General features: G+C 32.9%; 1 protein-coding gene and 1 pseudogene across 1 annotated transcript; both read left to right on the top strand.

Annotated features, from left to right (window-relative positions):
* The first annotated feature begins 5,314 nt into the window (after nt 1-5,314).
* On the top strand, nt 5,315-7,754 carry LOC132190787 (uncharacterized). The gene is made up of 4 exons (XM_059605829.1): nt 5,315-5,698; nt 6,513-6,609; nt 7,515-7,575; nt 7,678-7,754. The coding sequence occupies exons 1-4, from the start codon at nt 5,367-5,369 to the stop codon at nt 7,752-7,754; spliced, it is 567 nt and encodes a 188-aa protein (XP_059461812.1). The 5' UTR covers nt 5,315-5,366.
* Nucleotides 7,755-10,217: 2,463 nt separating this feature from the next.
* Nucleotides 10,218-15,488, top strand: LOC132190785 (cysteine-rich receptor-like protein kinase 34; annotated as a pseudogene).
* The last annotated feature ends 1,162 nt before the right edge of the window (nt 15,489-16,650 follow it).

The following is a 16,650-nucleotide window of genomic DNA, read 5'->3' as shown; positions in this document are numbered from 1 at the left end:
TTTTTAATACGCTTTAGAAATTTTTTTTAAATTTTAATTTGTTTTTTTTTTTTTTTTTAAGAAAATGATCACATAAGAAAAAAGTTAGACCAAAGTTGTGTCTTTATCATTCCTCTTTAAATAAATATGTGGTGAGAATGAAAGGATGGTCTTTCACCTTTTTGGCTTTACTTTCTATTTTTTTAGTCCAAAAAGAGGGCCAGAAGATTAAGGAAAAATGGTTTGTGAAGCAATACATATTCACAGTGCTAAGATCAGTAAGATGCTAGAAAATTAGTTTAATAATAATAGGCCTCAATAAAAGCTGATCATGGGTACTCCCATATAATACGAGAAACAATTTCTTCCTCCCTACAACAGAAAATGCACATATCATCTTGGACAATTTTTTTCTTTTTGAGATTGACTTTTGTTGAGAGTATATCATGACACGCTCGCCATATAAATACTTTTGTCGAATTTAGAACTTCATATTCTATATAATTTTCCAAATTGTTTTCGTGCTATTTCTGTTCCATCCATCCCATAGCAAAGAATCTTGCCTCTCCTTTTCAAGTTATTGGGGTCAAGTCATAGCTATTTGCTATTGATTTTCTTAAAATCATGTGAAAATTGTATTGTAATATATCATAGGATAAAAACATAGGAAAAAATATAAAAAAGCCCCCCAAACTATCAGCCATTTTCGATTTAACCCCCTGATGTTCCAAAAGTGATAAAGTAGCCCCCCAAACTACCAAACTATTGTATTTTGACCACTCCGTTAGTCAAAACCATCAGTTTGGACAGAATCTGGAAAACGACATCATTTTGTTATGGGTAAGTTACTACAATGCCCTTCTATGAAAAAAAAAAAAATTGGGGAAATTATAAAAAAAACCCCCAAACTACCAGCTGTTTTCATTTTAGCCCCCTAATATTCAGAAAGTGATAAAGTAGTCTCAAAACTACCAAACAGTTGCAAGTTGGCCACTTCGTTAATCATTACCGCCAAATATGATGAAAAATTTAAAACTACGTCGTTTTGGCAAGGGTAAATTTCCAAAATACCCTTTTTGAAAAAAAAAATTATATTAAAACAAGCAAGCAAAACGGCGTCGTTTTGCTTGAAATTAGGGTTTCCTTATACTTACCAAAACGGCGCTACTTTGGTAAGTGTTAGGAATTAAAAGAAAAAACCCTAAACCCCACGCAGGTAACCCACGAAAAAACCCCCAACCCCAGTTTATCTCTCTCTGCAAAACTGTCGGCCACCACATCGTTCTATCTCCGTCAGCCTGTAAATCTTACCCATAACTCAATCTTTTTATTGTATTTCATGGTATAGCTATCAGATTGGTATTGTTTATCTACGAACGTGGTTTTTTTGTTTGATTTCTACAATGGGTAAGAATTTTTCGATGGCGCTTTGTAGCCACTGGATGGTGTGGCCGGCGGTGATAGATGGTGGTGGAAGGGGTAGCGAGTTTTGAGAGAGAGAGAGAGAGAGAGAGAGGGGCATTGCCTTTTTTTTCACTTGAGGGAGAAGGTTGCCGGAGATAGAACGATGTGGTGGCCGGCGGTTTGGGGGAGAGAGATAAATTGGGGTTGGGGGTTTTTTCTACATAGGGTCTAAGGTTTTTTTTTTTAATTTCTAACACTTACCAAAACAGCGCCATTTTGGTAGGTGTAAGGAAACCCTAATTTCAAACAAAACGGCGCCTTTTTGCGTGCTTGTTTTAATATGATTTTTTTTTTTTTTTTTCTAAAATGGCATTTTTGTAACTTACCCTTGTCAAAACAACGTAGTTTGGAATTTTCCATCATAGTTGACAGTAATGACTAAAAGAGCGACCAAATTGCAACTGTTTCGTAGTTGGGAGGCTACTTTATCACTTTTTGAACATTAGGGGACTAAAATGAAAACTGCTGGTAGTTTGGAGGGCTTTATATTTTCTCAAATTTTTTTTTTCATAAAGGGCATTAGTAACTTACAACAAAGCGATGTGGTTTTTTGTGATACATCAAACTAACGGTTTGACTAGCGAATTGGCCATCTGATAGTTCAGAAACAGGGTACTATTTTAAACGATAGAAACTGGCTAAATGGCTTGGCTAATAGTTCGGAGGGTTTATCTTTTCTAAAAAATAAGTTTTTGTATTTTTTCTTTCCTCATGTCACACAAGTTTCTTTCCCTTATAAGAAAATAGAAAAAATGCAGTGTTATTAGAGTTAGATGAGATTATTAATAATAGGGTTCATCTCTTTTGCCCACATGATTTAAATACTTTATTTTCTCCCCTTAAGGTTTCATTTTATTACGGGGAGATGGTGTGGTTTGTTGAAGGCAGAGATGTCTTCTGTTAAAATTCTTAGAAATTTAATGGAATGCCATGCCGACACCAATGAAAATTGACATGTATCATATAATTTCAATTTTTTTTTTCAAAAATATTTTAAAAAAAATTCAAAGGGTGAAAAATTATATTTTTTGAAAAAATTTGAGCTACGTGGTGGTGGAAGTGGCTGGCCTCCATTTTGAGTGCTGCAGTTCGGATGAAATTTAGCAAGGCCACCTCCCAAGGAAACCAAAGAATTGGTGAAACCACCACAAGCCAGTGCAGGTTCTTTGGTGGTTTGAAGCCACCCCAAGCGTGAATGGGGAGTGGAATGGTAGCCACCCTCAATTTTTTTTTTTTTTTTTTTGAAAAATATAATTTTTTATTCTTTTTATTTTTTTTTAAAAAAATTAATTACATGACACAAGGCAATTTTGGAATGGTGCTGACATGACGTTTCGTTAAGCTTTGAATGAAATTTTAACAGAGGTACTATCTTTGTCTTTATGAAAGCCACAAGTACCTCATGTGATAAAAAATGAAACCCTGAAAGAAGAAGAAAAAAAAAAAAAAGTATTATTTAAACCCCAGGAGACAAAAGAGTATTTAACCCTAATAATAATACTAATTTCATTCTCCTACAAACAATTGGAGGAAGAATTTTTATTTATTTATTTATTTTTTTAGATTTAAAATTGTTTTGATAGACCCAGCATCGAAAGTGTTTTTTGAGCTTTGCAGTATACTTAGTTTTAAGGGGGAAAAAAGAAATTAAGAAGAATAAAAAAATAATAATGATTATATGAAAGAAATAAAAATACGGAAATAATAAGATAGTAACACAGAGATTTACGTGGTTCGGTCTATGATCTATATCCACAAGATTAAGCCCTAATAAGATTGCATTAAGCTCTTATTCATCTGAGTAATATTTACAATATAACATGCTTCTATTAGGAGAGTCATGTTGTATACAAATAAACTTCTACTCTAACTAGATAAGTTAGGTGATAGTCTTTAACTATTCATTGTAACTCAATGATAATCTTCAATTGTGACTCATTGATATTGTTCAACTGTAAGTGAGTAATAGTCTTAAATTGTGACTATTATTCTCACAACAATTCATGATCTAGCAAAAGCAGCAATAAAATAAGTTATAGATAAAGTTTGGATTGAAGAAATTCCAAAAGGCATCCGTAATGTTGTAATATTAGAGCTACGTGCTCTAGGCATGTAGAGCTTTGTGCTCTTTTGTTCGAGCTTTTACACTCGTATTAGACATTCGATCAGTTTATGAATGAAGTTCGAAATTGTTACAAAAATAAAATAAAAAAATTCTACTTAGTTAATGCAGTGCTTTCCATTCATGATTTCAAATTATATTTTAGATGTTGATTTATGTACAAATGTATAAAAACTACAATATTCATAAATAAAATCAACATCCAGGCGTTGACTGTTTGATTGTAGGGGTGCATGATGATTCTCTTTCTCTTGGACCCATCCTGACCCTTCGTTGATCCGTCCGCGTGTTACAGTCGAGAGCTGGGAAAGTGTGGACGAGGTACAGTGGACCTGATAAAATGCTATCCGAACTAAATTTTTCATAAATCCGTTAGTTGGAATTTCCTACAAAAATTTAATAAAATAAAAATAATATATTTCTTATATGTTAATGATATAAGTAAAGATATAAGAAAGATTTGAGTCCATTTAAATGTGATGTGACATTTAAAATTACTAATAGATTAAAATTTAATAATGATTATCTTAAATTTAATGGTGATTTCAAAAGTCACGTCATATTTGGAAGGACTCGAGGAGGACTCTCCTTATATCATTACTCGAAGGACAGAAATTTCCTTCAAATCAGTCTCGAAGAGGTATTCTCTAATCTGTTTAAAATAGTACCAAGTGTTTATAAATATTTAAAAAGTTAATCTAAATTAGTAAGCTAATTGACGTAGAAATGAACTTAGAAACAAAAAGAGGAGTGCTAGGGAGCTAAATAAATGAACTTAGAAAAATTTTCAAATTGACGTAGTAGACCGTAAGTGACAGACAAAGGAAAGAGAATTGCATTTTTTTAAAAAAAATTTTAAAACCCTTGTTAGGTCAGTTTGAAAATTTTTTTGAGTTCATTTATTTAACTCCTTAGCACTTCTCAAACAGAAAATAAAAATACACCATCTAAAAAAACACACACACATATATATATATATATATATATATATATATATATATATATAAACAATTTAAAGCACAAACATTTTTAAAATATCAAAATATTTTCCACAAAACCAAAATAAAGAAAACACTTTTCAAAATTATTATCTAACGTATCCGACTGTCATGTGATTGCCAAGAAATAAAAGAAGTTGGTAGCCCAATAGTTATATATGCTCCATCATTCTTTCTCCATTCATGCTTAGGAATGGAGTTTTGTTGTTCATAAAAAAAGAGAAGAAAAAATTATTATTAAACAAAAAACTTATAAATATTTCTTCAAGATTAAATTGGGTTATAGTTTTACTTGAAATCATTTTACGCTGAAACAAATAGAACTTACATTAGAATTGAATCAAACTATAATCCATCTTAATCTCGTAAGAATATTTATAGGTTCTTTGTTTAATAATATATATATATATTTTTTAATAATAAAAATATTAATGAATAGTAAAAAAACAGAAAACACTCAAAACTACTTTAACCTTTATATCATGTTATAATAGTTTTTTTTAATAAAATAATAAAAAATATGAAGAAATATAACCTAAAAAATATGTGGTTGACCCTCTTCTCTGCCTTTTTGTTATTTTTAAAAAATAAACAAATTTGTATATCCATAAAATTATTTGATATTCTTCTTTGTCCATTCCATCTTTTCACATGCCCATTCTATCTCCTCAACTCAAAATCCAGACCGTCCTTTTAAATTCACCTAGCGGGAAAATGAATTAATATCACAGACACAGAGAGAGAGAGAGAGGGAAAGAGAGAGTCAGACAATCAGACAGGGGCTTTCTTCTATTGTTTCTCTAATGGCGCCCAAGAAACGAAGCGACAAGCAGCAAGGCCCAGCAAAGCCCGAGTTGCAGGAGAGGGTGACTCGGAGCTCGGCCAAGCGAGCGGCCAAAGCTGGCCCGGCTGAGTCGGAGCCCGAGTTGCTGAAGAAGAAGAAGACGAATAAGGCTGCGAAGAAGGAAGAAGAGCACGAGGAGAAAAACTCGGCGCCGAACTCGAAGACCGTCGTGATTGAGCAGCCGGAACCTGAGTTGCCGAAGAGGAAGGCCAAGAAGGTTGAGAAGAAGGAAGAAGAGCTAGAGGAAGTAAACTCGGACACGACCGCGAAGACCATCGTGATTGAGCACTGGTGAGTGAGTTTTTCACTTTTACGTGAAAGAAATTTAGCGTTGGTTTGTTTGGCTCGGAATAGAAGCCAGAAATCGAAGAAAAGTGAAATGTTGAGGTTTGTTTAGTTATTCTTGTCCTTTTACTTATTGTTATTAGTAAGTTGATTAGGGCTTTTGTTATAATCAGCATGCTTCTTGGGTTGTTGGTTTATTTGGGGTTACATGTTGGAAAATAGAGAGAGTCAATGTATGTTTACATTAATTCTTTCTGTTTGGTTGTTGAGAAAATAGAAGAAAGACATTGGAAAATGATGTTTTGAGTGTTGTAATTACTCTTTTTGGGGTTCAAAATAAGAAGACAAGAAAAATATCAACTAAAGGTTGAATTTTTTCTAGCAGGCATTCAGGTTTTGAATGGTTCCCCTGTTTTTCCATTTGGTGTTTAGTGTGACTGTCAGAGTTCTGGATTTTCAGAATGTTGATGTTTGAATCTGAATAGTTTTGAGTTAAAAATCTTGTTATTGCATAATGTATTCATTTTCTTTGATGAGTATGGGGATTATTTCCCAAGATGTAGTTCTTTGATTTCTGCTATATGGCTCAGATGAGTACTGCTATACATCACTCCATTATCTCCCATCCCTTCAACTAAAAACCCATTTCCATACCCCAAATGTTGTGAGGGATCACACCACATAAGCTTTGGGAGGATAGGAGGGGGGAATAATGGGGTGATGCATAGCATTACTCGGCCCTGTAACAGCCCATTGCTTAGAAGATATAAACTTTCCATGTCATAGTGTTCTTCCTAATTTATTTGTTCTTTTGCTCTAGCAAACAATGCAATTCATTCAAGACAAGGGCTATACAGGTGAAAGAAGGTTCGGAGAAAAGTGTTGCTGGTATCACAGTGCTGGTCAATCCTGATAGGGTATGCTTGTCGAATTTTATTAACTTTGCTGACAGTTTCAGTAGTTGGGTCGAGCTTGGCATTCTTTTATCAATAAAGCCGCTAGATATCATGAGATAAGTATCAAATTAGATTCTTCCTCTTCTATCCTCTTGTCCAAAAAAAATGAGTTTTGGTTTCATGATATGGAAGCACCTCTGCGAAGCCAATTCAACACTTTCATAGTACAATTTACCTGGTGGGTTTAATTAATCGGTTATGTGGAAGCGGGAAAAGGATTTAAGAATTCTTTAAACGATGAGACTACCATAATGTGTCTAGCCAATGCAGATTACAGTCAAAAAACCTCATCACAACGACAATCATGAGTAACCCCTCTATAATTCTAAAGGATCTTTCTTTTGTAGAATGTTTTTTCCTTTAATTCTTTTGATATATAATTGACTTTAGTTCATTATTCTAACGTGAATATTGAATTTTGGTGAACATATAGACATTGAAAGACAAAAACAACTAGATTGGCCAACACATTACAAAATCATTAAAGACGTTGCTCGAGGGATTATTTATTTTCATGAAGATTCTCGGCTTAGAATTATACATCGTGATCTTAAAGCAAGTAATGTTTTGTTAGATGTGGATATGAATCCAAAAGTTTCAGACTTTGGCATGACAAATATTTTTAGAATTGACCAAACTCGAGGAAACACTCATAGGATTGCCGGCACATTGTAAGTAATTTTACGTGCATTACATTATTTATGTAACACAAGTGAGAGCATGCATGCATGTCTTGTGGCTGACATTTGTATATGAATGATGCTGCTTTGTAGTGGTTACATGTCTCTAGAGTATGCTATGCATGGACAATTTTCTGTAAAGTCAAATGTATATAGTTTTAGTGTCCTAATTCTTGAAATTATAAGTGGAAAGAAGATCAGTTCTTTCAATCAATCAGACGGTACTACCAGACACCTTTTGAACCATGTGAGTAGTATGAACCAAATGTTCTAATTTTGTTTTTCTATGCTAGTACAATCATATTCATCACATGATATTTATGTAATATTACTTAACCAATTGATGCAGGCTTGGAAACTTTGGAGGGATGGAACACCCTTGGATTTGGTGGATCCAATATTGGGAGACTCTTACTCGAGAGATGAAGTCGTTAAATGTCTCCATATTGGCTTACTATCTATATAGAATGATCCAGTTGATAGGCCAACAATAGAATCCATAGTTCTCATGCTAAACAACTACTAATTAGTTCCTCTGCTGTCACCTAAAGAACCAGCATATTTATTTAGAAGTGTAGGAGAGGAAAACATGCAATCAAATGAGACAGAGTCAGATTAATCTAGAAGCAAATCACTGCCCATGTCTGTAGATGAAGCATCATAGTAAGAGTTTAAGAGTCTTTTAGTTGTTTTGCAGTAGGAGTAAGTTGTAAGTCTATATAAGTACAGTTTATGAATATAATTGATAGAAAGTAGTTTATTTTCAAATATATATTTGAAGGAGGTTCAGGTTCACTTTAAGTAGCCTACCCAAATCTCTTAATAGTATGAAATTATTGGCCCCTATAAGACTATCTCCATGTTATCACCTCAAGATTCTTTATATTTGTCTTAATGTTGTTATGGAATGTGGCAATTTTTTCCCCGAACTTAGCTTTCTTTCTCTTTGTTGGGTGGCAAACTATTACCATAGTCCTTACTAACTAGTCATCCTGCAAAAGAAAACCAAAGTTTTGATACTAATTTGTTGTGACGAAATAACTTTGAGAATCTCAAACAAACATAATAAGGTAATGTAGTTTGGTTTAACAAGCCTATATTTATAGGTGTTGATGACTAGAAGAAAATTTCGTTAGATTTATTTAATGTAAATAAATAGTTTATTTAATGTAAATAAATAATTTATTTTGGGTATTTCAAATAATTATGAAATTTATTTTATATGTAAAAGTTTTATATTCATTTAATTGAAAGATTTTCTCTTTCAACTCAATCCAAAATTTTGGAGGGAAAACCAAAATTTTGAAGTGTAGGGAAAAAAAAGTTTGTCCCACATTGACTAGATACAAAAATGCTAACTTGTTTATAAAAAATCATCTTCAATTAACAATAAATTGAGTGAATTAAAAAAAAAAAAAAAAAAGATTTAGCGGGGGCAAAATCGCCCACAACGAGCCCCTTTGGAAGGGTTACGATTCATGACCATTAGATCAAATGATCTTGGGCCGTTAGATGTATCCAAAATCACTATAAATATAATTGTTTGGTCATAGGCAAAGACACAATCTCTTACTTCTTTCTCTTACAAATTTTCTTGTGTGCTATTCTTCCTATAAAGCTATTCTAAAGCAACATAATTCTTTAAACTATTGAGAGCCCCTAGTATCAGGTTGTGACTTACCTCAAAATCCGTTTTCAATGCCTCAAAACTCGTCTAGAGATGGAAGGTTAATCTTTTAGGAATTTTATCATCCTAAAATCTAGTGTATTTTGGTCCAAGTTATTTTTGTATACTTTTTATGTTTTTGCTTATATGTCAGTTATTGGTTGGGGGTTATAAAAATAGGGTTTTAAGGCTCATCCTAATATAAGTTAAACTCTATATAATTTTGTTAAATTTCTTAACATTTAAAAATAGGATAAAATAGGTTTTAAAGATATTGTAAGCAAGCCTTAAAGTCCTAATTTCTTTTCACCTTCATATTTTCTCTATTATTTCATTTATATTTCCAACAACTTCACCATTCCCAAAGAAAAAAGTAGAAACAAATCATTCAAAACCCAAGACCTAATATTCTCAAATGTCACTCTAATACGTTGAGTCAAAGTCTTCGTCTCTTGGTGTTCAAGTTGGAATCCTTACACCCCAACTTTTTTTTTTTAATTTTTTAATTTTTTAAACTGTTCACATTACTTTTTCTCATAAAATAACATCAAAAAATTCTTACTTGTTTCACTTTTTATACTACATCATTTATTTTTTACTATTATTCAAATAAAAAAATAACTACAAAATAAATTTTTTTAAATTTTCAATACAAAAAATTCAAAGCTGTATATACCCCATTAATCACTTTAACCCCAATTGTCTACAACCATATCTGCACAAACACAACCACTTTAACCACCAACAGCAACTACCAATCCAACCTCCTTCGCCTCCTTGATTACCTCTCCTCCAAAGCCACCAGCAACCTAGAATTCTACAACGCCTCCGTTGGAAACTTTGTCGACACGGTTTACGACCTCTTCCTGTGCCGCGGTGACCTCCCTGCCGTAGACTGCGAAAATTGTGTCGCCGTGGCAACCGAAGAGATAGTCGGATACTGCGCCGAGGAGAAAGTGGCCGTGGCTTGGTACTCGAAGTACATGTTACGCTACTCTAACTTGTATATCTTCTCCACCATGGCCTTTGAACCTGCCTCTTTTATTTCGAGCACGGATACAGTTTCAGAGCCTAACCGATTTGACAAGCTAGTGATGGCAACAATGAATGGCTTGGCAAGTAGCTTTTCGAAAGTTGCGTCTAGAGCCAAGAAGTTTGGGACAAAAGAAGCGAATTTCACAGCTTCATAAACACTATACGCCATTGTGCAGTGCACGCCGGACATGTCGGGTTTCGATTGCAATAGGTGTCTTCAGATAGCAATGAAGAATCTGTCGGGTTGCTGCGCAGGAAAGAAAAGTAGCAGAGTAATGCTTTCGAATTGCTATCTTTGGTATGATGTGTACCCGTTTTACTTGATGGTAAACACAACATCGGCGCCAACGCCAAATCCAGCACTTGTTCCTCCACCACCTAGTTTTGGTAAAGTTTTTTATTTTTGTTTTTGTTTTTTTTTTTTTTTTTTTTATGGGAAAAATATAATTTAGCTCTCAAAACTACCAGTTATTTTCATTTTAGCTCCAGAATGTTCAAAAAGTGATAAAGTAATCTCCAAACTATCAAACATTTACAATTTGGTCACTCTGTTAGTCATTACTATCAAATAGGATAAATAATTCAAAACTACGTCATTTTGGCAATGTTAAATTACTAAAATACCCTTTTAAAAAAAAAATTTAAATGCCTCCCCAAAATGATGTAGTTTTGAGGAAAAAAAAAAAAAAAACAAAAAAAAAACAAAACCCCTAAACATCCCATGGCTTGGGGTTGGCTCGCGGGCCACCCCCATGACATATAGAATACCGCAAACAAGTTCTTGAAACACCACAGAATTGCAAAAACAAACCCGACCATCAAGTCTCTCCCTTCCTCCAAATACGAAAGCGACATCAGCAAACAGAAACCCATTGTACTGGAAATGCACATGGTCCACAATCACAAGCATTGGGGACCAAATGATCAATACCCAGATCAAAACTCGCCTCCTTGAGTCCAAATCCTTGGTCAATCTATAAACCCCATATAACAAGCACAAATCAGACAAGATCACAGTGATTTTTTGGAACAAAACCACACTGTGAGGGAGTGGGTGAGAGCGAGCCTGTGGCGGTGGACCTCAAAGTCTGTGCTATGGGGTGGTCGGCAAGCCACCCCTAAACCACCGTTTCGTTTTTTTTCCCCTCAAAACGACATCATTTTGGGAGGCATTTTTTTTTAATTGATTTTTTTCTTTCAAAAGGGCATTTTAGTAATTTAACCTTGCCAAAACAACGTAACTTTGAATTTTTCATCCTATTTGACAGTAATGACTAACATAGTGGCCAAATTGCAATTGTTTGATAGTTTGGGGGCTACTTTATCACTTTTAAAACATTAGAAGGCGAAAATAGAAATAGCTGGTAGTTTGGGGGGCTAAATTATATTTTTACCATTTTTTATAGAATAGTTACAATTGATTCCGCCAGCATTTTAAAATTCTAAATTTAAAACCTTAGCATTTTTTAAATTCTAAATTTATACCACTGGCATTTTTATAAAATTCTAATGTACCCTTAATTTCAAATTAAAAAATAAAAAATTGAAGGGTAATTTGGTCATTTTAGTGGCAAAAATTGATGGATGTGATCAATTGCATCAAAAAATAGAAAGTTTATGGGTGAAATTGAGAGTTTTCAAAATTTGGAAGAGTCATCTCAAAACGTATGGTAGTTTAGGGGTCCAAAGTAAAATTCTTCCTTATTTTTTTGTTAATATTTTGGGATAACTTTATTAAATTCCCCATAACTTCCACTCGATTTGACAAACCTTCCTTAAACTTTAAAATCTCTCAATTTAGTCCCCTGAACTTTTAATTGCTCTCAATTTGAACCTCTCCATCAAATTTAGCCGTTAGAAATGCCAAAAAAGACCAAAATATCCATGATTTTTGTCTTTTTTTAAATAAAAAAACGTTTAGGAATTACGGGTAAAGTTTAAATTTTATAAAAAAAAGCCAGGGGTATAAATGTCATTTAATGTTTAAAATATGACGGAGGGGTCCAAATTGATTGCAATTAAAGTTCAGTGGACTAAATTGAGAGATTTTGAAGTGTAAGGAGATTTGTTAAATCGGGTGGAAGTTAGAGGGTCTTCAGTGAAGTTACCCCAAAATATTAACAAAAAAATAAGGAAAAATTTTACTTAGAACCCCTAAACTACCATACGTTTTAAGATGACCCTTCCAAATTTTGAAAACTCTCAATTTCACCCCAAAACTTTCTATTTTGATGCAATTGATCCCATCCGTCAATTTTTGCCACTAAAAAGACCAAATTACCCTTCAATTTTTTAATTTTTAATTTGAAATTAAGGGTAAATTTAGAATTTTATAAAAATGCCAGTTGTATACAGGTCATTTTATCATTTTTAACGTCAAAAATTGACTGAATGGTACATTGCATCAAATTGAAAGTTTAGGAGGTGAAATTGACAGATTTTAAAATTTTGGAGGTCTTCTCAAAATGAGTAGTAGTTTAGGAATTTTAAGTGAAATTTCCCTAAAAATTAAATACAACACATTTTCCATGCCTAGATACCCGAAGACCAGTTTTCCCAAAAAACTTTTGCAAGATTCCAAACTTGAAAATGATGTAGTTTCAACTAATTTCAACGATGATTAATTGGAGCAATTGTCCATTTGGTGAAGAGATTCTAATTGTTAATGGCTAAAATGGAAACCAAAGAGTACAACTTCAATTAACAAATTGTTGTAGCCATGTGAGATAGCAAAATGTATCCCCATAAGAGCAGCCATGGATTCTCCCTTTTTACATAAGTGGAATGAAGTTTTTTTTGGTCAATGCTGAGATGATTTCACCCAATGAGTTGCTTAGGAGTGGCTGAAAAAGAGGCATTAGTAGCAACATCAAAGCTACTCTTCAAAGAAACTCTGAGAGAAGGTTGCCAAAACATCCTTAATGGGGATGCACGAAAATACCTTAGCATTCAATTTTGATAAAGTTACTTCGTATCATGCCAAACTTCTAAGATATAATTAGTATTATTCCAAACAATGAAGAAAACATTGCTAGACTCTAATTATGGCTACTTTTGGCTCAACTTAAGAACATAGGTCACTATAATTAATAAATATTGCCTACTTGTTAGTAAAATATTATTTTTATTATTATTATTTAGAATACACCTTTAATTATAAACAATTCTACCCCATAGTTTATAAATGAAATGGGAATAATATTGTTTATGCAGGAAAATGTCAAATCTTATTGCTGGTAATTATTACCATTGTTGCTCCGATTTCTATTTGTGCTATGCTAATCGTTATGGGCTACCGCTTCCTTAGAAGGGGAGCAAGAAAGAAGTACAATGCCATACAAGAAGGTGGCAGTAAAATATAAATTATTTAATTTTATGAGATTCGGTTAAGATGCAATTACTGTGCAGCTAGAGTGAGAGGAAATGAAAATTGTCCACATTCTTGGTCTCCATGTGTCCAAATCACCTAGCTAGCAAGTGCGGGGTTTACCCGTCCTCTCATATTAACGGACAGAAATTTGTTATAAATTGGTTTGTAGTTAATTCATATAATGCATCTAATGAAGTGATGTGTCCCAAAATTATTAAAAAAGAAAACATGTGTTTCTCACATGTTATTAAAAAACGTGTAATCCTTACATGTTAATAAATACATCATTTTATTAAATGTGTTTGTATAAATTAACTACACACCAAATTTGTAACAAATTTTTGTCCTATATTAACTGCCTAAGTATATTTTCTGATGTTACACTTATGGTTAGTTATATTTACAGTTTTGTTGTACAGCGCCAATGATATTACTACTATAGAATCCTTGAAATTTGGTCTTGCTACAATTAAAGCCGCCACCAACAACTTTTCAGATAATAACAAGATAGGTGAAGGCGGATTTGGCACGGTTTACAAGGTAAATTATTGGTTTTTTTTTCTTCTTATTTCTGGGGTATTTGGTTTCATTTTATGTTACTTTTTTTTTTAGTTTTTTTTTTTTAGAAAAAAAGAAAAAGAAAAAAGAAAGTAGTATTGTATATCTAGAAATGCAAAATCTGACAATGCTTAAGCTTTAGGTTTTGGGAGTATAGGAATTGTAAGTAGTAAACTATTCTAACAACTTCTTAAACTACATTCTTAGGGAATACTTTCTAACAATCAAGAAATAGTTGTAAAGAGGTTATCAAAAAAGTCTGGACAAGGAGCAGGAGAATTTAAAAATGAGGTTGTAGTGGTTGCCAAACTTCAACATAGAAATTTTGTAAGGCTATTGGGATTTTGCTTGGAAAGACAAAAAAAGATGCTTGTCTATGAATTTGTGCAGAACAAAAGTCTCGACTACTTTCTATATGGTTTGTCTCTTACAGGCATATATCTAAGTTTGTATGTCATATAAAATTAGATATGAGTTTTTCATTCAAGAAAGGCTCAATTAACAATTCCATTACTATTAAAAAAATTCATTTAGTGTTGTAGAACTTAAAAGAGTAGAACAAACTAAATTTTATTTTCTTGATTAAATGAATTATTTTGATATATAATTGACTTTAGGTCATGATTTTAACCTGAATATTGAATTCTAGAGAATACGTAGATGTTGAAAGACAAAAACAACTGGATTGACCAACACGTTACAAAATTATTAAAGGGGTTGCTCAAGGAATTATTTATCTTCATGAAGACTCTCAGCTCAGAATTATACATTATGATCTTAAAGCTGGTAATGTTTTGTTAAATGAGGATATGAATCGAAAAATTTTAGACTTTAGTATGGCAAATATTTTTGGAATTGATTAAACTCGAGGAAACCCTTGTAGGATTGCTGGCACATTATAAGTAATGTTACATGCATTACATTGTTTATGTCAGCCACAAGTGAGCATGCATGTCTTGTGGCTGACTTTTTTGTATTAATAATGCTGGTTTGTAGTGGTTACATGTCTCCAGCGTATGCCATGCATGGTCAATTCTCTGCAAAGTTAGATGTATATAGCTTTGGTGTCCAAATTCTTGAGATTATAAGTGGAAAGAAGATCAGTTCTTTCAATCAATCAGATGGTACCGCTAGACACCTTTTGAGCCATGTGAGTAGTATGAGCCAAATGTTCTAATTTTTTGTTTCCTATGCTGATACAATCATCATCACATTTGTGTGGGGGAAGACAAGTGATATTTTTGTACTATTACTTAACGAATTGATGCAGGCTTGGAAACTTTAGAGGGATGGAACGCCCTTGGATTTGATGGATCCAACATTGGGAGACTCTTACTCGAGAGATGAAGTCATTAAATGTCTCCATATTGGCTTACTATCTATACAGAATGATCCAGTTGATAGGCCAACAATAGAATCCATAGTTCTCATGCTAAACCGTTACTCGGTTCCTTTGACGTCACCTAAAGAACTAGCATATTTCTTTGGCAGTGTAGGAGAGCAAAACATGCTATCATATGAGACAAATTAAGTCGGACCAATCTATAAGCAAATCACAGCCCATGTTTGTTGATGAAGCATCTATTATTGATGTATACACTTGGTAGCATTATGCTGGCTGAGGCCTCATTTGAAATGAAAATACCAAGAAAACAAGGTGCATCTCCCTCTATGCGTAGAACTTGATGCCCATTCATAATTTTGTCTCTATAGTATTTGAGTTATAAGTAGGTGTCCCTAATTGCAAGTTGTTTTATATTTGGACCACTCAAATTTGTGAAGGAGAAACGACGTAGTGGAAGAATAAAGTAACTAATCAAAGAGCAACGTATTTGAGTCTGCAAGGAGAAGCGTCTTCATCTTTTACTCAAAGATAAGCTCAAACCTACGGGTTGAGAAAAGAATACAAACTCCACAGAGTTTTGAGAGAATTTCTCTGATTTTATAATAATTCAATTAAGTCCATGTTTATATTACAAAGTAGCATATTTACCGAAGAGAAATACTTGTAGAGAAAGTAAACATAATCTTAGTAGCAATAGTAAACATAATCATAATAATAAGGAAATGAAATAATTAAAGTAAATCTAATCCTATTATGGAAAGGAAATAAATTCCTAATCAAATAAAAATCTTCTACAAATAAAATCCTAATAAAATAAATAAAATCTTAATATAAAATTGACAATCAACAAAAATAGTGATAATCTTTCTTTTTGTACTTCCATTGTCTAAGAACGGGTAAAATTTTGATCAAGCGGCGCTGCTGTAATATTATTTTTGATATTTTCCTTATTTTTGTTTTTACCGAAAATATAAGTAAATATCATCCTACATCAAGAAATGATTCATGTCAATATTTGTTTCCATATTTTTCCCATCTTAATCCTATAAATTCAAGAGATCAACCATTAGATTTATGGACTCATGTAGATCCCATATAAATTTAATGATGGATTTATCTATTCACTACGGAGATAGTCAAAAGATAGTTGAAAAATGAATGAATTATATCATTTTTCTTAGAGGACCACACACAAATTCAATGGTGAATTCATCCATTCACTATTCGTAGAGGAGTAAAAGATGTGATGGATAATGATTTTATCCTTTGTCAAAATGGTACGATGTGTAAACGATAGGTTGGTTGATCCAAGACATTCCTTGCCACTTGCTTATAGTTGTAGTGCTTA

The sequence above is a fragment of the Corylus avellana genome, chromosome ca8 (genome assembly GCF_901000735.1).
Source record: "Corylus avellana chromosome ca8, CavTom2PMs-1.0".
Lineage (NCBI taxonomy): Eukaryota > Viridiplantae > Streptophyta > Magnoliopsida > Fagales > Betulaceae > Corylus > Corylus avellana.
This window is presented reverse-complemented; position numbering and strand designations above follow the sequence as displayed.

What these genes read in the sequence shown, in the direction of transcription:
- LOC132190787 (XM_059605829.1), top strand. Translation starts at nt 5,367, where the DNA reads ATGGCGCCCAAGAAACGAAGCGACAAGCAGCAAGGCCCAGCAAAGCCC. An exon ending in TGCTGGTCAATCCTGATAGG is followed by an intron (nt 6,610 to 7,514) that starts GTATGCTTGTCG and finishes TGAAATTATAAG; the next exon opens with TGGAAAGAAGATCAGTTCTT. An exon ending in CCAGACACCTTTTGAACCAT is followed by an intron (nt 7,576 to 7,677) that starts GTGAGTAGTATG and finishes CAATTGATGCAG; the next exon opens with GCTTGGAAACTTTGGAGGGA.